The sequence below is a fragment of the Eulemur rufifrons genome, chromosome 15 (genome assembly GCF_041146395.1).
Source record: "Eulemur rufifrons isolate Redbay chromosome 15, OSU_ERuf_1, whole genome shotgun sequence".
NCBI lineage: Eukaryota > Metazoa > Chordata > Mammalia > Primates > Lemuridae > Eulemur > Eulemur rufifrons.
The window spans coordinates 77,337,653-77,357,819 of record NC_090997.1 but is presented as its reverse complement, the minus strand read 5'-3'; the positions used below and the strand labels follow the sequence as shown (position 1 = coordinate 77,357,819).

General features: G+C 37.1%; 1 protein-coding gene across 6 annotated transcripts in view; it reads left to right on the top strand.

The window, feature by feature from the left end:
• Window positions 1-19,831, top strand: part of THEMIS (thymocyte selection associated) — a 175,255-nt gene extending 155,424 nt beyond the window's left edge. For 4 of the 6 annotated variants that reach the window (XM_069488251.1, XM_069488253.1, XM_069488250.1 and 1 more), the window contains 2 exons: window positions 8,423-8,555; window positions 17,988-19,831. In XM_069488251.1, the coding sequence (XP_069344352.1) occupies window positions 8,423-8,555; window positions 17,988-18,019 (165 nt within the window). In that variant the 3' untranslated portion in view covers window positions 18,020-19,831. Of the gene's footprint in view, window positions 1-8,422; window positions 8,574-17,987 lie in introns of all 6 variants that reach the window. The other 2 variants (XM_069488249.1, XM_069488254.1) reach the window with 2 other exon arrangements.
• Window positions 19,832-20,167: the final 336 nt, after the last annotated feature.

The window sequence follows — 20,167 nt, the reverse complement described above, 5'->3', positions numbered from 1 at the left end:
CTGTGAGTCAGAAGAGGTCATTTCCTGGCTTGAGCTGAGCTGAGAAAGTGGAAAGTAGCCTCCTGGGACCATATCCTCTGTTGGGCACTTGCTCATGTGAGCTTTTTATACTTTAGCAACATTTTGGTGGCAAGAATGCCATTTAGTATTTCATATCCATTAATGTGAATGCCTAAAGAAATAGTGAGATGAATTATACTTATCAAAGTTGTTTCTAGCTCAAATGATAATACAGCAGTGTTTTAAATCAGGTTTCCAGGATGTATACCTTTTAAAGACTTATGTCAAAGCCTGTGCTTTAATACCTAGAAGGTTAAGATGATTTCAAATGTAATTTTTAAGAAATGAATTTAGAATAATTTTCCTAGATACAGACCTATGGTATAGTACACTGTGGTTCCCATCTGCCATCCGCAGCAAGTGCTGCCCTCCTGGCCACTGTTCAAATGCTATTCATATGTCCACTAATTCAAAACTAATTTCACCAAAAACTAATCTAACAAAAAAATTGTGTCACATAGTTGATTCCATTGTAATTTCAGTTTTTGTAATTCAAAATAAGATTAATTTTCCTGCCCTTGGCCAAAGATTATACTCACAGAATGTTAGAGTTATGATTTTTCCATTAAAACAGGAGCTATGAAAGTTATGACAATAACCATGCAAATTAATTACTTTTAAGTTTTCAGGAAGGCAAAATAAGAAGGAAGGAGGAATATTTATCTATACACAAAAAGCTACTCCAGTGTTCATCACGTCAGCATTTTGAGTAAGCCGACCTTGGTATTTTGAAGAGGAGGCACTGGCCACCCACCACATCTCCCAAATAGCAAACCCTTTTGCATGCTTGCTCAATATCTGGAGTGACAGGGCTAACATCTTTGAGGGCAGCAGGACTCCTCATTTATCTCCTTAAGGGTAACAATTGTACATATTAGCTGCCTATTCAGGCCTCACTTTAGAATAAAAATACGTTGGCTAAGTATTGCTTCAAATGCACATTTCATCTTTGGCTAAATCCACAGAACGTTAGAGTAGCAAGAAGCAGATTGAATTGAACTTGACAAAACGTGTGAAGAGGTTCACCACCTGATTGCTGTCGATAAAAATTCTTAAACTCATTTCGATAAAACAAAGTATGTGATTACATTGGATTCTTCCTGCACCCATGAGCTACGATTTGATTTCTCCCAAGAGGATGATGGTCAAATCAACAGTAGATCAGGGCCGGGCGCGGTGGCTCACGCCTGTAATCCTAGCACTCTGGGAGGCCGAGGCGGGTGGATCACTCAAGGTCAGGAGTTGGAGACCAGCCTGAGCAAGAGCGAGACCCTATCTCTACTAAAAATAGAAAGAAATTATCTGGCCAACTAAAATATAGAAAAAATTAGCCGGGCATGGTGGCGCATGCCTGTAGTCCCAGCTACTCGGGAGGCTGAGGCAGTAGGATCGCTTAAGCCCAGGAGTTTGAGGTTGCTGTGAGCTAGGCTGATGTCACGGCACTCACTCTAGCCAGGACAACAAAACGACACTCTGTCTCAAAAAAAAAAAAAAAAACAGTAGATCAGGATGGTGGTGGGACTTCTAGATATCAAATTGCCTAGATCCCACTTTTCAGCAGGGAAAATAAAGGAAGATGCAACTGAAATATATCACTGCAATGTGAGTACTATTAATCTCTTACTTTAAGACATGATGTATTCTTGAACCCTGTCTTTGAAAGTGAAGGTTTAAAATAGTCCTAATAGTAAATGAGGGATTTCTTTTCCAGACAACACAGTAAGATCTTTGATACATTATATGTGGTAAGATTTTTAATCCTAATTCCAGCAGGGGTGGTTTTTCTTGGATCTGGTCCCGGCCAGTCTAGGAGGAAGAAGAGGTCCTTGAAGGGCTGGAATGGGAGGCTGTCATCTCTTATCCGGGCAACTAGGGAGATAGATACAGGCACCTTTGTCTTTCATAGGCCTACTGCCTCTTCTCTGACCTAACGGAAAGGGCAAGGTAGGTCGAAAACCCCAACTCTTTTAAATGTCTGACCTCCTAGTAGTACTTGGAAAGGGCAGGGAAGAAAGAGATCTATCCCACCTGTCCAACCACATTTGGGCCCAAGAGTATCTAAGTGTCAGGCCACATGCAAGCACCTGTGACAGCTGGTGAAGTCCCGATTAGGTGTCAGCTCAGAGCCCAGCCAGTGAGGTCCCATCTGAAGAAGAAGGTGTTCAGGGTGGAGGGAGGAAGAATACTGGCTGAGGAGAGTAAATGATGCCAGCAAGGAGTTTCCCCTGGGAATGGCACAGCCTGACATGCTGGGAGAAGCAGGAGACAGGGAGATGAGCTTCTGATGGGCTGATGAAGCGAGGCCTGCCATACACAGGCCAGAGTAAACTCTCTGCAAACAACGTAAGGCTGCAAGAGACAGGAGAGATGTCAAAAGATAGCATGTCTTTGGGATAGTGTGGAACAAGCTCAGAAGCATTCTCTTTGAATTGGTATAAAGAATACATTCTGTGCAGAAAAGGCGGTTTATGAGTACATATGGACAATTGTAAAGAGAAGACTGTCTATACGGATGACCAGCTTTAGATTATTTTTCTCAGTTTATATTCTTGCTTGTTTAAATATTTTTTTCAAACACCTGTCTCCATTAAATTGGATCTTTATAATGCACAATGCGACATTTGTTAGTTGTTTTTAAAAAATACTTGATAATCTTCTAAATTATTTATGGTGATTCAACCATATAACAAACAAAAGAGAACACACACACGGTAGGAGACAGATTGTATACAGAATTGCATGCTTTTCTGGGGTGATAGTTTGAATATGCACAGAAAATTTGTATTTCTTTTGATTAGATTTGATCTTCCTTTATTTTAATGTATAGTCTCTGAGCTATTGCTTTTTTTTTTTTTTTTTTTTGAGACAGTCTTGCTCTATTGCCTGAGCTAGAGTGCAGTGGCGTCATCGTCATTGCTCTTGTTTTAAGTCAAATTTAATTCTCTGGAAGAAAGTTAGTTAATGAGAGATTTCTTCCCAAATATCACTTGAAATTTCTTCCTATGTATCACTTAAATTTACTTTCTGAAGTGAAAAAAGTACAGGCAGTGGAAAAGAGCAGTGTTTATATAAGCAGAGAAAGAGGTTGCTTTTTTTAGTCAGGAGAGGATTGATTTTTTACAAAGTAAAAAGTATCCCATTATCTGGGATACTTCATATTGTTTTAAATATGAATCATATTTAGTCCCTGGCCAAGACAAGCCCTTTGTAGCTCTCGAAGGAAAAGCAAGCCAATTTGCCCTTGGGGAAAAGGGTCACAAATAAATATAGTCATGACCTGGGAATCTTAATAAATTGTTCGGAACGGGATGATCTTACCAAACAACATGGCCTTAGGTGTGTGATGAAAGATGGAGTTTAAGAATTCTTTTAATTTTTTTTCGTGGACATCTGGGTTAACTTTTTTTTTCTGGTAATATTTATTCGTTTCTTTGTTCATAAGGCAAATATTCAGTACCTTGTAATTAAATAATTTCAGCAGAAACACTTAAAAGCAACATACAAACTACGAGCCAAGAATAACATGAAAAATAATGTAATAGTCATTTCATATTAGCAGATGGGATTCTAATGATAAGCTAAATGAAAATTACACACAGAATAAACAGGATTTATTTTTGAAGTACAACTATAGAGTGGTCACAAAGGCCTGAGGCATGACAGTTCTAATTTATCTATGTTCCACTTTATTCTTTACACACATCTTAATTTTTTCATTTTCCTTGGATCTTATCCACAGGTTGAAGACTTGACATCACCAAAGCAGTGCCTGACACGGGGTTTTCTTCCTTCAATTGTCAGGCTACATTGTCATGCCTAGAGAAATGGGGCCACTGTGTTTACACACTCAGTTCTCAATTCCCACTTTCCCTAACATAACCATTCTTTGATTTATAACTTCCACAGATAGTTGCCCAATGTAATGTGAATCAGAGATGCATGAGATACTATATAAATACAGTGTGTGCAATGATTGCAGTACTGAGTTTATTTGAAAGCACGGGATTAGAAATATGTGTTTTTTAATGGATAAAATAAGGTAAAATATAAGGACATTTTATCTATATAATAAGCAATACCATTAGGAGTGACTGGATATTAAAACAAATTTGCTGATGGATGTGAACATGTGATAACATAGTGGCCATTGATAAATGGCCAAAGAAAATGTCATAAAAATTAAGACTATGTTTTATTCATGAATCTATCCATTCATTTGATACATAGTTATGTAATACCTACTATATTTAAAACTCTGAGATAAGAATGGAGGACGATGAATAAGGTCCTCTCAGGGGGTTTTTAGTTCAGCCAGGGAGATAGACATTAAACACTAAACTAGATATTATTTAATGTAGTTGTGAAAATTGCATTGCAGTGCAAGTATAAGGTGCTCAAAAACTAGAAAACAGGGTGCTGGCAAAGCTTATACAGTGAGGGAAAAACTGCAGCACTCAAGACTTAGTAAAATTCAAGGGGAAAAGTTTATGAAGAATGTTCTAGGCAAACGGAACAGCTGCGCCTTAAGACAGGAAGGAAGAGTGGTGGGATTGTGGAGCTGATGGGACATTAGCATTGGAGTCCTGAGTGCTACTGTGGCATGCGAGCCCCAGCCTCTCCCCCCTCCTCTCATTTCATAAATCTCCACCTCTGCCCTGGAGTCTTAAACATACAGGTGGTATATTAAGCCACATGAGTGTTGAAATTATCTAGGGATAATAAAAAGAAAACTGGGTCAATAACAAAACCTTGAGAACACTTGATGTTTAGGAGAAGAAAGATAATCCAGCAAAGGAGACTAAGAACGAGTACTAAGAGTGGTAGAGGAACAGGAGAAGGCACGGAGAGGAAGTGGTTAGACATGTCAGATGCTGCTATGGGGTAAAACACAGGACATCGGACAGATTATTGGCCAGATCAAAGTTTTCAAACTGGAAATGCTTGGTAGAGGGGAAAGGAAAAATAACAAAGGACCGATGGATATAGAAAAAGAAGAGTGATCAGTGGCTTTCAGATCCAAAAGAGGTCCAAGAATAGTCCTTGCTGCAGTCTTGGAGATGGGAGATTTGGAAGCAGTGGAGAAAATAAACTTGAGGATAGGATATTAGGTAAGAGAGGAAGATACTTAGTAATTTTGGAGGTGGAACATTTCAGGTGATGACAGATTTCAGATGTGACTCTGGGAGTGAAAGCCTGAGGTAGAGAAATGAAAAGTTCATTTGCAATAAGGAGATACAGCTGGGGTGTTGAATGGGACGTTTATGTGGATGTGGCTATTATCCAGGGTCATGGCTACAGTGGGGCTGGAAGGGACAGCAATAACACAGCTGCCAATCCTTTTTTATATAGGATGCATGGTGACTAGAGATTAGTAGACATATGATACCAGCAAGAAGGGAGATGGTGCATAGCTAGATGATGGGAATATCAAAGCAGCAGAGATTTTTTGCAATGGACAGCCCTGGGACAAGGGGGCTCATGAACCTGAGGGTATCTGGGGTGTGGAGGAGTAAGCATCCATCATCATTCACAGCAGAAGTGGTATTGTCAATGGAGGGTGGGATTTCGGTCAAGGCAGGAAGGTAGGGACAATGTTCTGAAAGGATGTTGAATATGTAGTGAAGTCTGCAAACCATGAGCAAAGTTCTCAAGGCACAGTGGGAGAATTTGAAAGATAGGAAAGGAGAGAGAGAAGGAAGAGAGTTGAGGGTTAATGAAGGGCAACTGGTCAATGAAGCATGGAACATTGTGGGAAAATAAATGCTGGGGCATGATTGGGGACCAGGGAACTGGACGGAGGGGCTGACTAAGTGAACAAGAATGAATGAGTGTGGCATGGTCAGTAATGTGTGAGACATGTGCTTCCCTTTAGGTGAGGACCTGGGAACAGGAGCCTAGCTGTAATAAGTAGAGCAGAGGAGAGGTTGTAAAATCTGACAGGACTTGATTAGAGGAAATTCCAGTGTGGAAATTGTCTCCAGGAAAATGGGGTTCTTCATTACTAAAATGGTAACACATTTATAATATATCCAATCTGCCAGAGGTTTGTACCAGGAATCACAGGGGCTTTGCAATACTTGACCCATTCTGATCAAGTGGTTATTTTCTGTCCTCAGGCTTTCATAAAAAAGGTTTCAGGTTTAAGGATTTTTTTAAAAAATTCATCATTTCATCTTTGCAGTCTGGGATATATTATACATAATTTGCATGGACTCAAATTTTCCCTCAATGTAGTAATATTATCAATGGAATGTGCTATGAAAAAGCATGAAGCTACATCCCTTCCTTAATCTAGTTTATTGCTCAGTACTGAGAAACTATATGTTAATATTCATCTAATAACTTGAAATAATAATATATTTTCCAAAGGTATCTAGTTCAAAATCAAGAAAGTAGTAAGATACTGGTTGAATCTGCTTCTTTCCAAAAGCTATGTGATAATATAGGCCTGACGATAAATGTAAGAATTCACATTAAGTGATTACCTTATGTTTTTGTGGGCTGTGGGTGAGTCAAATGTAAATAAGTGCGGTGGTTTAGTTCTAGTTAATACCAACATTCAAACTCTGATCTTTTGAGTTGTCTTTGGTAGTATCAGCAGAATCCCCTCCTTTGTCATTAGAAAAGAAATTTGGGGATTATCCACAAATGATTTGCCACACTCTATTTCAATTCTCTGCTTAATCAATTTAAAAAATTGTGTTTGAACAATGTAGAGCCTGACACTGTGTCATATTTATATTTGTATTCTCATACAACATCCCGTGGGTGAGATACTATAGAAAAATGATTGTTGAACGTACAGTTATCTGCATCACCACACAATGCTGTGTGACCACCAGAAAAACTTAATGGCATGCAGCCAAAACCACATTTATTTAGTTCATGAGGCTGTGGGGTTCAGGTTACCTGAGCTGGTCTCAGGTGATCTGGGCTGGTTCCACCCAAATGTCTGGGGCTCCTCTGGCTGGTGTTTGTTTGAGCCTGGACACCTGAGGAAACCTAACTGTGCTCCATCTCATGTTCACCCTGTAGCTGGCTAGTCTAGGCATGCTCCTATGGCATAGTAGAATTACAATAATGAGCAACACCAACTCTGCAAGCATCTTCCAAGCCTCTGTTTGTATCAATATCCTGTTGGTCTACAAGAAGCCAGGTGGACAAGCCAGGAGTCAGAGTAGGAGGGCAAAGCAAAATTACATGGAAAGGACATGGATGCAGAGTGGGTGGAGAATTGGGGCCATCAGTGCAACCACTCCACCATGTTTAAAAACTGAAGAAATCAATCATAGAATGCCACAAAGCACACTGCAGTCAGGGTCAGAAGACATAGCACCGAGGCTCAGCACTGTTCATTTTGTGAACTCTAGTGAATTATTTAATCATTCTAGACTCTAATTTCCCTGTTAGCCCTTTCCAAGCTTTGAAAGCCTTTGATTCTATAAATTCAAACATTTAATGAATTTAATGCTATACACAGTTTGTAGGAGGAACTTTATAGGAAAGTTGTCTATTATCCTACCCTTTATGAGCCAAAATGGCTAGTGTGAATGGCCAAAACTGACTGGGTAATTTTGACTCTATGAGTCTTCAAATATTTTGTAATCACATTCAAACTGATAAGCTTCTAGTCTGAACTTGGGTTTGAATCAAAGTGCTGAAAGTTTAATTTCCTATTGAGGTCTTCAGTTTTTGTTCCCATCTGATGATTCTTCTGAAGCATACAATGTGTCAGTATAATGTCAAACACAATGACATCTCTTATATATGAGATGATTTATAGGGCCATTGATGCTGTGCCTTAATAATTCATTGTTATGATGAATTATTATTCTTAACTTGACTAGAGGAACTAGTCAAGTTAAATTTGCATAATGCTGATTAAAAATGTGGGTTATTTTAGAGTAGATGATTTGTTTTATAAAAAGTGTACAGATAATACAGAAATGAAACCCGCTTTTATTATATAATACATAATTATGTAATATATAATTAAATGCTGGATTATTTAACTATAAGAATAAATACTGAGTAAAAATGCTCCAAATGAAAAATATTTTATAAGTTTCACAAGGAGAATGTAATATATACAAATCATCTTTTAAGATTATTTTCTGTGCCTAAAATGACTTCTTATTCTAGTTACTCACGTTGGCTCAAAAATTCCACACCTAGATTACCAAAATACATCAATGAACATATAATTTGTAACTCGCTTTGATGTGTAGAATGTTCTGTTCCAGACATACAGAAATGACCTGCCATATGATAAATGTTTATCCTTGTCATATCTCTGGGAAGCATTTATTTTGGCCTGATAATTTACTTGTGAAATCAATCACTCTGCCCTGTGTCATTTCAGAGTCACCACGTACACATATCCAAGAAACTTCACTCAAATCAAGCTGGCCTGGGTTCAACAGTACCAGTTGGTTGTCAGAACGATTTGGCTGATGACAACAAGAGGATAAACCGTGGGGCCAGTGCAGTAGCAGGCACCGATGTGACCACAGGTCAGTTAAGTCACATGAGGGCAGCTTTAACTGCCCACCTGACAGAGGCACAATATACAGATTCTTACTACCGTTTTGTTTGGAATATATGGCTCAGCCAAAGTGACAACTCTGCACTACAAATCTCATTAAAATGAAGTGCAGCATGATATTAAACACTCACAATAATGACAGTATCAGTCTTTGTTTTCCATTATTGGATTTTTCTCCTCATTTATGGTTTTTGTGGCCAAGGAAGTATTTTATTTCAAGATTGCTTGTATTGTTATGATAATAATATTTTGACATTTTTGCTAGAATGAATAAGAAGAATTAATGGCAAGAGAAGAGGTTAACATAACTGAGATGTTTTTAATTTAAAGAGATCAGTAATCAGATGCAGACTAGAGTTATGATGGTTTAGTTTATAGAGATGGTGATCTGATAAATGGACTTGTGGAGGAGTTGATAGCATTCAATTCAGCTACCCAGACTAACTTCCATCTGGTGGAAATTTGGGATGAGTTAGCAAGGGAAATAAGAATTTTCTTTCTTGGCAATATTTTAAACACGCCAAACCAGCTCAGTTTCTATTGCACTTTATCTTTGAAACTTCACATTTAGTTTGTAGGAAAATTGAAACTGTAATTATTCTTAAGCATACGGTTTGTTCCTTTCCCCTCCTTATTTGGTTTTGTAGCTAGCACACTTTCTTCTCCAAGGACATGTAAAAGTCAAAATACTAGATATAAAGTCTCTGAAGTGTTTCTGCTCCAAACCCTGTCTGTGCAATCTGAGTTCTTTCATGTAGTTAGCTTACTGGCTTCTGACACTCCTATAAAAATATCCCATTGAGCTTTTCTTATTACCTTTTCATTGACTCTCTCCGAGTGATAAAAATGAAATTCTGTAAAGGGCTTTGAAAACCATGCATATTGCAATTCCTCCAAATTTCTAATACTAATCAAGTGTGACTATAAAAGAAACAACCACTGCAGCGAAAATTGCTGCAGCGTGTTAAGTCTCAAGCCATTATTAATTCATTTTGGAAACTATTTTTTCTTTAAGATTATGGATCTTAAAAAGTGCCAGATAACACAATTCCTAAGATCAAAGTTTTTGTTTCAATCACAGGAAAACTTGTTATTTAATCTTCCCTTGTGTATGCATCTCTCTGGAATGGTCCACGATAGTCTCAGCTTTGTGCCCTGAGAGAATAGTGCAGACTGTTACAGACCAGACCAGCACCTGCTTTGACCCCCCTTACCTTGAAGTGATGGTTTTAAGGATGAAGAGTACCTGGAATTAAAGTAGTGGTTCTAGGCAAGCTAGACTCCCTAACTTCATTCAAGAGCATAAAATGAAATCTCCTTTCTTACATGAAGTTGATTTCAACATCATTTAGAGATTACCCAGTGTGAACATCTGGGCAATATTTTTATTTGCTTTCCCATTTGAAATGCAATAAATTACAGAGTCTTTCTCAGGTATGAATTATAATTGTGTAACAATTCCATATATAAAAATACAAAAGTAAAGTAGAGAAGAAATATAATTTTCAAACTTGATCTTTATATAATATAGTATATGGTTTATCTATTTGAAAAATGAAATTGGACCCATAGTTAACATTTACCATACTTGGTATGAGCTCATCTCTGAATATGTAGTAGCTTCCTTTGAGTTCAGAATGGACAAATGAAACCCTGTCTGAGGTTTCTCCTCTTTTTAATGCTTAGACATTAAGTCAGTCATTTCCTAAATTCCCTTTTGGTGAAAGTGGTAGTTGCAGAGACTTTGTAGCAAATTGTAGACTAAAAAAAGACTAATTAAGATAGAAATGGATGCCACTTTCCTAGTTTTGCTCCTTATACCCAGACCTAGTCTTTCAGTTAGATGGGGTGGAACCTTTTCAAATACGTATCTAATAATTATACTAAAGGGAATTCTTTATCTTGATTTTCAGTGTAAACAACTAGAGGGTTTGCTGCGAATGGCTGAACATGAGCTGGGTAATGTGACTGTTCCAGCCAGGGGTATGGTTAAACTCTTACGCAGAACTCTTATGCAGCCAGCTGTCAGCCGCTGGCTCCTCTTCTCTAAGAAACATGAAAATGTTTCACCAGATCTCATAGATGCCCTTCTTCTGTGGGTCCTTGATTCAGTCTGGTTGCCTGGTGATGCCCATGTCTTATTTTAGGAATGTTTTTATTAATGCTACCTGTTATGTTGTCCCTAAATTACTAAAGGAGTAATAATCATCTGAAAATAGGATGATTAGGTGGTAGGATGATAAAGTTCAGACCTTTGGAGTTTGAACTGAGATTGTTGGGTTTAAATTTTGGCTTCCTCACCCACTAGCTGTGTGCCACGAGCAATTTGTTAAAGACTCCATGTCTTTATTTGTAAAATCAGGTTAATAATAGTGTTACACCATAGGCTATTTTGAAGATTACATTAGATCGAATAGGTGAAAGTTAGTGGAGTACATAATAAACTCCAATTAAGTCAAGTGATAATAATTAACTACTGAGTCTTTATGAGCTGATTGCTAAGGAAAACTTTGTTTCCTTACAATATGCTCTTCAAGGTGCTGGCTGTGGCCACTTGATGTTGTGGCTCTGGCAGTCTCTGAGTTTCTGTCTGCATTTTGTTTTCCCTTTGACAACTGTATTTTCTTGGAAATTTTATGGCCTTTGTGCATGCTATAGACATTAGAGAGGATGACAAACGCTCCTTGGTGTTGTCACCAATTTCCCAGAGTACAAGAAACACTCTCCTTGTGAGGCTGGATGTCCTGCCTCTCTCTATTAACTCTTTCCCCACCTTGCCTGAGCAGCAATAGCTCAGGAAGAGCACAGGACTTCACTGTTCAAAATAGCTTGGGAGCTATTTTCAGTAGATGATATGTGTTAAGTGGAAATGTCTGCATTAAGCTTTTTGTTGCACATCCAGTTCCTTGGATTCATTTGCTTGTGGAAAGCTAATTGGGAGGTGTTCTCAGGAACAACACCTGAGGCAGAGTCTCAGAAGCAGGTCTGGGCACAAGAGGAAGTTGAATCATGATGATACAGTGACAACAAAGGCCTCAGCTGATCCCACAGGGAGCTCTGGAGTTGGCATGACTCTTCAGAGTTGTCCTAATTTGGGAGGTTGGTGGGGAACAGGCCTTTATACCCCCTGCATCAATCAATCATTAGACGCAGCTGTCCCTGAGGAGAGGCTGTGACTGTGGGCAAGGTGGCTTCCTCCAGCCAAGGGCAAAGCCATTTGGGATAAGAGCGTTATTATTTAGTTGTGAGGAGGATCTGGTTATTATGTGGGTCACCCGTTAATTGCTGCAAGTGTTTCTGGTGATCTGCCTGGCTACACCAGGGGCCGTTTTCCTTTTTCCTCCTTATGTGTCCCTCCGGAAACTGAAATCTTTGCCAGAGAGGATAACCTTTTAAATATGCCTATTTGTTTTTGCCCTACATAAGTGTTCTCTATTGAGAAAATTTTATACTTTCCTACTCCACATTCTCTAATGTCATTTCCTTCCTTTTGAATTTCCAACTATGTTCTTTGAATTATCGCTATAACTTTAGACTAAATCTGTGCCATCATTTGTCCTTTAAAAATTAGACTAATCAAGTAGTGAGAGGAACACTGGGCCAGAAAAGAAAACCCGGGTGCCCTAAGTTCTAGTCCCAGCTCTGCCACAACCTAGATGTGTAGCATTTCAGAAGCCATTTCATTTCTCTGAGCTTCACTTTCCCCACCAAAATAGGAGACACACCAGCTAATCTGCATGCCCTCTCAGTTCTGAAAGTTTGTCATTCTGTGGCCTATTCTGATATAGACCATTGAGACTGCCGAACCCAAACATCTCATCTCTAAATAAGACCCACATATAGGTGATCCTCCACATCTAGGATCCTACTTATTTGGTAAATTAAACAGATGAGAGGAAACAAAGTCCATCGAAATGTTTCCAGTGAGGCCAAGGTGAAAGTTAGGGTATAAACAGTGGATCTGCAGAAAAACAATCTTTATGTTGAGCTTTAGTTTAAACTATCAGAGCTATTTTGAGGATTATTCAAGGTGGGGGTTCTATATTGATTAAATGAGTGATTATATGCTATCAAGAGATAGGAATTTTAGATATCATCATAAATCACATTGTTGTTTCTCAATTTTAATAAAGGAACACCTCAATAATTTAGTGTTATTCTACTCAGTGTTCTAAGCACAATGATTACTTTTACCCCAAAGCCTAGAAAATCTGTTATTTAAATTATTGGATAATTTTAAACTGGTAATCAAAAAATCTGGTATATCTTTCATCTTTCTATTTAATATCAATCCAGATTTTTCATAATATAAACAAAATAAGGCTATTAGTAGAATTTCCCCTACATTTCTAGGGAAAGCTATTTTAGTTTGGAAATACTGACACCCTAAAGAAAAATATTATAAGATTGTTCTTCATTTTATAGCAAACCTATTTCCCTCTTATAGAAGGTTTAAATGTTTAAGAATGCGCTGGAAGGAGAACCCGCAGTCATTTCATTCTTTGAGCAATTCTGAAATATCATTTCCTATTAGGCAGTGGTGTGAGCACTGACAACCTGGCCCTTCTTCGTCCCTAGAGATTAATTTATTTCCTGCAGTGCTTGCTGCTGATGGAAAATCTTACTCGTCAGCCTTCACCAATGGGAGATCTCATCAGCAGAATGTTAATTCTCAAAGCAAAACCATACACCGTATTAAAAGGGAAAAAGAGTTCTCTAGGCAAAGCAACCTTTTTCTTTTCTTTTCTCCCCAATCTTTCCTCAGTCTGTGGCTGGACAGGAACATTAACCACTGGGAAATATTTCACAAGGTGGTTGGGTATAGTGTGTAGGCTTTGCAACCAGACAGACCCAAGGGTAACCTCTAACTCAAAGAATCACATATCTTTGTGATTTTGTTTCCCTGTCTTTAAAACTAGAATAAAAATACCCACCTCATATGAAAGTTCTTGTGTGTAAAAAAAACAATGTGCATGCTAAAAATACATATTCGGGATCTGTCCTCTAGAGCAGGATTGGCAAACTATGGCCTGTGAGTCAAATCTGTCTCATTGACTGTTTTTGTACAACCTAGGAGCTAGAAAAAAATTTTTTTTATTTATAAATGGTTAAAAAAATAAAAAAAAAAATCCTTTTTGACATATGAAAACTATATAAAATTCAAATTTTCATGTCTATAAATAAAATTTTATAGGAACATAGCCATACTCATTCATTTATATATTATCTAGGACTATTTCAGTGCTATATCAGCAGAGTTGAGTAATTGTGACAGATATTTACGAACTGGCTCTTTAAAGAAAAACTTTACTAACCTCTGCTCTAAAGAGTCTGAGTCTGAGGTTCTCAGGTATACCAGGAGAATCTAGTTCAACATGGTCTTCAGGTGTTTCTGATGCAGGGGGTCTATGGACCAGACTTTGAAAAAAATAATGCACTAAAAGAATTGTGAACAACCTTTTCTCTTCTTCTCACTAATCACATCCACTCCATCAGCAAATCCTATTGGCTTTATCTTCAAACATTATCTAGAATGTGGCTATTTTTTTCCCTGTGCCCACTGCTATCAACCTTTGTCTCTTACTGGGATTCTAATTCCAGCTTTCTAACTAGTCTGTCTGGTTCCACACTTGTCCCATAGTTCTCTTCCCAACACAGCAGCCAGAGTAAATGTGTTAAAACCCAAATCAGATCATGTAATTCCTCTCCTCAGAATCCTTTCCTGACTTCTCTACTTCTCCCCTTTTCTCACTGCTCTAGGTATGTTGGCCTCCTAGCTGTTTCTCAAAAACTCAAGGGAAGCTCCATCTTCAAGTCTTGCACAGGCTGTTTTTTTCTAAGTGGCATGATCTTCCCCCAGAGATCCACATGGCTTTCAGCTATATCTCCTTTAGGTCTTCTTTCAGCGGTTACCTTCACAGTGATCCCTTCCATAACCACCTTATTTAAAATTATAAGCATCCTATCAGGGATTACCTGTCTTCTTTATGCTATCTAGCGTTACATTCCTTCTTTATTCTGATTATTGGTAACTTCCCCCACACGTGAGCACCATGAAGGCAAAGATTTTTATCAGGTTGTTCTATCCTTAGATTCTAGAAGAGTGTCTGGCCCATAATAGGATCTCAATAAATATTTTTTAAATAAAGAAATGAAGCCTGTATGCAAAAACAGTTGTCAGGAGTACAAATAGAAGACTCATCTCTGAAACATGATGCAATATCCACTTAATCACTGCAAATGGGAGGGAAAATAAAGTAGCTATTAACTTATATTATTTGTTCAATCTAAGCTAACAATTTGATTACTAACGGTGCTGAGGAAAAGGAAGTGGATGGTAGGTATAGATCTGAAAACATGGATGAAAATCCAGTTGAAAATGTGGAGGAAAAAATTCCAACTTCATAATCAAGTTGTATCCTAAATGAGGTAGATGGCTTGCTGCAGGTTTGACTATTCAGCGTCAGGGTGAGCTATTTTAGGAGAATGGCACTCAAATCTTCCAATAAGGAAAATGAAGTGTGAATAGCGTTGGTTCAAATTAATGCTTTAGGAAACATCAGCTTTATAAGAGAATATAAATCACTTTTAAATATACTTGAACTTGACCCTTCCAAAATATAAGGAAATAAAAATTTTCTGTCACTTTAATCTTCTTATTCAAAGAATTATCTGTCTAATTTTATGCTTATAACTTCATTTTGTGGATGGAACAGTAAGTTATTGTTACAAAGATGTAGATTCTGACTATCGAAGGACACTTATTCAGCCTGTATTTTTTAGAGAGAAAAACAAAACAAAACTCCATTTTGTGTCTGCTCTTTTATGGATGAAATACATATTTGACTTGGTCTCCAAGGAACTTAGTCTATATGACTCCAAATCCTCAGTTAATTTGATCACCTAAGTAATTGGCTTAGTGAATATTCAATTCAATATGAGAAACATCTCCTCCATATTAAACTTGTGGTATTTCCAAACGGATTGGGAGATAAAAGCCAAAAAACATAAAGGTTGTAAATCAATTTAGGTTTTAGAAACTTAAATAATTGTCAGAAAAACCAGTTCCTGTACATTTTGAGATTTCTTGCAAGTTAATATGATAAGGAACACAATTTCTATTTGATGTGAAATCTGCTCTGTCAACTAGAGCTAGCCACCAGAGCATGGGCGCTATATAGGGGACCCCTACATTGGGTAGAAGGTTGGGCTAGATCAGGCAGGGAGAGGTGACTTATAAGGTCCCTTCTAAAGCAAAGATTGTTCAAATCCTATTATTTTGTTTTGAGATAATCTAATTATTTTAATTTCCTCGCCTCCCATTTTTCTGCTCGACTATGTACTATCTTAAATCAGCTTATTGACAAGGGAGAGTGAGACTAATAACTGTCAAGATGACAGATGAAACTTTCCAACTACAGGCTTGTAATAGTTTTATGTGAATATGAGATGGTAATAGCAAGTAATAATTCTGTAGCACTTTACATTTTACAAAGCACTTGCAGGTCCATTATTTCATTTGATATTTCCTCAGCTCTATGATTCTGTTATTATTATGAAAACTTATTCACTGATAACAAAATGAAATTCAAAGATTCCTCAAGACATACAGCTCGTAGGTTGTAGGCTTAGGACTCAGACCTAGGTCTTCAGATTCCTGTTCTCTGTGCTATAACACATCTATTTCATTTTCCCTCATCTGTCACCCACCCAAGAAAAGCAGCACTATGAGGGAGAAATAGTGTTGTTATCCTTTTTTACAGATAAAGTCACAAAGATAGTAAGTGATAGAAGTGGGAATTACATCTGGGCATACTGCCTAAAAACCTTGTATTCTTTTATCTATAATGTGTATTCTACAGTGTGTGTAGTTTTATTGATGTTTATGATATAAAAAAGCAGCAGTTGAGGACAGTGACTCATGAGGAGAGGGAATGTGTCCAGGCAGCCGTGGACTCCGGGCTCGCTTCCCTGCCAGACCCCTGACCACCTCCGGCCCCTGTTAGCACTGAGGGAGATGTTGACAGAGGAAAATAAATTCAGGCTGTCAGGGGAATTAACATGAAGCGTGGAGAAGTTTCACTTTTTCTGCTTTGACATCACCTTTCTTCTTCCCAATTAGTCTGTGAGCTCCTCAGAAGTCACAAAACTGTATTTTGTCTTTGTATTTCACACACGTCATCAAAATCGCCAGCAGTTGGCAAGACAGTTTTAGGCTTTTTATATCTATTAATTCATTTAATCTTTGTAACTGTTGCATAAAATAGGTGTTATTATCCTTTGTTTAAAAAATTGGAAAATAAGGCACATGAAGATTAGGTAACTTATATTAGGTGATACAGCTAGTGTGGCAGAAAAAGAATTCAGAGAAGGAAAGAAGGGAGGAAGGAAAGGAAGAGAGGGAGAAAAGGAAGAAGAAAGGCAGGGAAAATGTGAGAGAGGAAAGGAGGGAGGAAGGTTGGGAGGAAGGAAGGAAAGAAGGAAGGGGAAAGGGAGAAGAAAGGAAAGAACGTCATAGGCTAATGAGTGCTCAGGAGCAAGAGTTGCAGAGAATTCTGCTCCGGGTCCAGGTGGCTAGCACTTTAACAGATCTCTAGCATGATGGAGGTGGAGAGATTTCTGGTTTTCTGTTTCTCTTGATCATTGGGGTGCTTGCTGTTACTGCTTTTCTTAAACCATCCATCTGTCGGTCTCCATTAAAACCATGGTGGAAAGGACTGAAGTTGTCTTGTCTGAAGACAGACAAAATTCCTGTTTGTAACGTAGCTTGCTTTACTTAAGAGTTTGATATGATACTGTGTTAATGGCGAGTTTGTGCATCTGTTAACTAGGAGATTTAGATAGCACAGATTATGCTTGAGACCTGTTGGTTTTTCTGCAGTTTAAGACTTATAGGTACCCTTTTCCTCCTCTGTAGTCCTTAGAACTCCACTAGGCTTGTGCTGTATTCTATAAGCATAGTGCCGCTTGGTTGGTGTTGGTTCTGGAATCAGACATTTTTAGACACAATCAGCTTCAATCCCTTACTAGCTGGGCAGGTCTCAACTTCAGTGGGGCCTCAGTTTCCTACCTTACATTGCCTATATAATAGAGATGTTTTAAGGATAAACTAAAATGCAAAGAAAATCATTTTGTCAACTGAAAAACACTTTAGATAAAACCTAAGATATTATCTACTACCTCGTAGAAATATCTACCTTGTTTCTGAAGAATTTATATTTCTTTTCTTTTATTTTTGACTCTTCTTACATTGCTCCCAATTATTTCTCAAAAAGCATATATGCATGTGAGTGTCTTATAAACAATATTTAAAAGCAGGCAATTTCCTTCCTGGTTATTTCCAATGCATATTTCTGATGGATCCCTCTTTTTTTATTTATAGAAATATTCAAAAATGAAAAACATCAAAAATAACAAGATGCGATGGGAGCCACTTGGCAGTGAACATAAATGTTGCAATGGAAAAGGAAGCCTAGACTTCTAGGTGAAAAACAGCTATTCCCCAGCCAACTCCAGAAGAAACTTGGCCACTGCAAAGGAGAAAACAACCTTAAAAGTTTTATCAGATAAACTTCAGAAAGAAACCTATGATATAGAATTAACATAGTCTGTTCTGTTGTGCCAAAATCTGTATGTATTGTTTTCTTGTTGTTTAGGAAATATTTATTTAATGTGAACAATTTTTGTGGATTCCTATTTCTAGTACCAACAATTAAGTGATTGAAAAATAATTTTATATTTCAGTTTCTGAGTAAAACCAGTCTAAAATAGGATGAGAGCTCGCCAAACATTTTCACTTTTTTCAGAAATTTTTTGCATATTTTTAGTGTTATCATCATTCCTGTTAAGAACTACCTTAAAGAAAAATAATTATATTTGAGAGTGATTTATTAATAAAATACCCAGGTTTCTTATCTGATTCCCTTGGAACTGTGGAAATGAGTTTGACTTCACATTTTCAGTTTGTTTTATAGATACACTGTAAATAAATGTGTTCGAGTCTCAACAGCCAAAACCATTGTGAATCATAGGAATTTTCCATAACTTTCTCCTCTACCCCCTAACAACTAGAGTTCAAAACTGAAAGATCACCAAAGTTCTGATAATATGCCTTATTGTTTTATGTACTATATACCAGATAACCCTTTAGATGAATGTCTATTAGGATTATAGGAAAATTATCTAGTTAATTATAATATTTTATGGAAAGAAAAAGGTAATAGAATTGTGATGAGATATAATAAATTTGGTTGACTAGAAACCAGAACAATTCTTAATTAGTGAACATTAGAATTATGCTCTTACAGTTGCACCATCTATAAAAATTACTTTAAGGGCTCTCACATTTTGATAACTTATTTTATTTTGTATTAAGTATATAGGAACAATATTATTTTGCCTTTAACAAAATGAAGAGATAGAGAGGTTGTCTGGTTAATGTTACATAGGAATTTAATGGTAAGCCTTGGGCTTTGTTCATAAGTCATACTCTACAAAATATAACTTAGCTAATCTCTTCCCATAATTATTTTACATTATGAGAAGAAAGTATTTATTGATTTAGTATCAAAAAGTTTCTGAAGACTACAACTCATAAGACAACCTTTTAACAGAAAAAATTACAGTTAGAGATTTTCAGACAATGTTTATGTTCTGATTTAGTTTACTTCCCCTTACCTTTCTTTATGTTTTTAAGTGGCAATGAATCCTGATTTCCAGTGTCCCAAAGATTCTTTAGTGATTTGATTGTGTAGATAACATCATTTGTTATTTACAATTTCTAAAATTTTATGGGGTGGTTTTGCATTTATTTATTTTGCCTCTTTGTACCCGTAGGAACAAAAACTTTGGTTATTGAAAGCCACAGCGTATCCTAACTCAACCCAACAACCTTGGCAAACTGCACCATAGGTGCTTTTAGACTCATAGAATTTGATATTTTTCAAATTATAGTGAATACTTAATTTTTTTATTTGGTAGATGACAATTACTAAATTTATACTGTTAGTAAGTATAATTTTTGTGATTAGAAAATTAAGAGAATGCATATCTTACTTTGGTTGTAAATCATCAAGAGCTTTCTAATGGAAATCACATATAACATTTTTAACTTAACATGCCCCTTCACATACTGTACTCCCAGTCGTCTTGATACTGAAAAGTATAATAAATTTCATGATCACTTATGGAAGATTTTTGGGAGGTTAAAAATAAATTTTATTTGTATGTGTTGTATGTGGTCTCTGCCATGTTTGACTGTGAAATAGCTATTTTCTTATAACAAGTTAGTTAAAATATGCTTTAAGTAAAACTGAAATAAATCCTTTACTACTAAGGAGGAAACTGTTAAAGAAACCAGAAGGAAAGAGACAATCCTCCTAGGAACAACACAAACCTATACTGCTGAGCCCAATCACAGTGACCAAATTTCATAGTTTTATCACGATGCATACATAGGTGCCAAGACTACAGATTGTAAATGCTGCCCTCTTCCTAATTGAGTCAGTCTAGCAGTTTTGGGAAGTGGGTGGAAAGGGAGTGAGAAATGGGAAGAGGAAAATG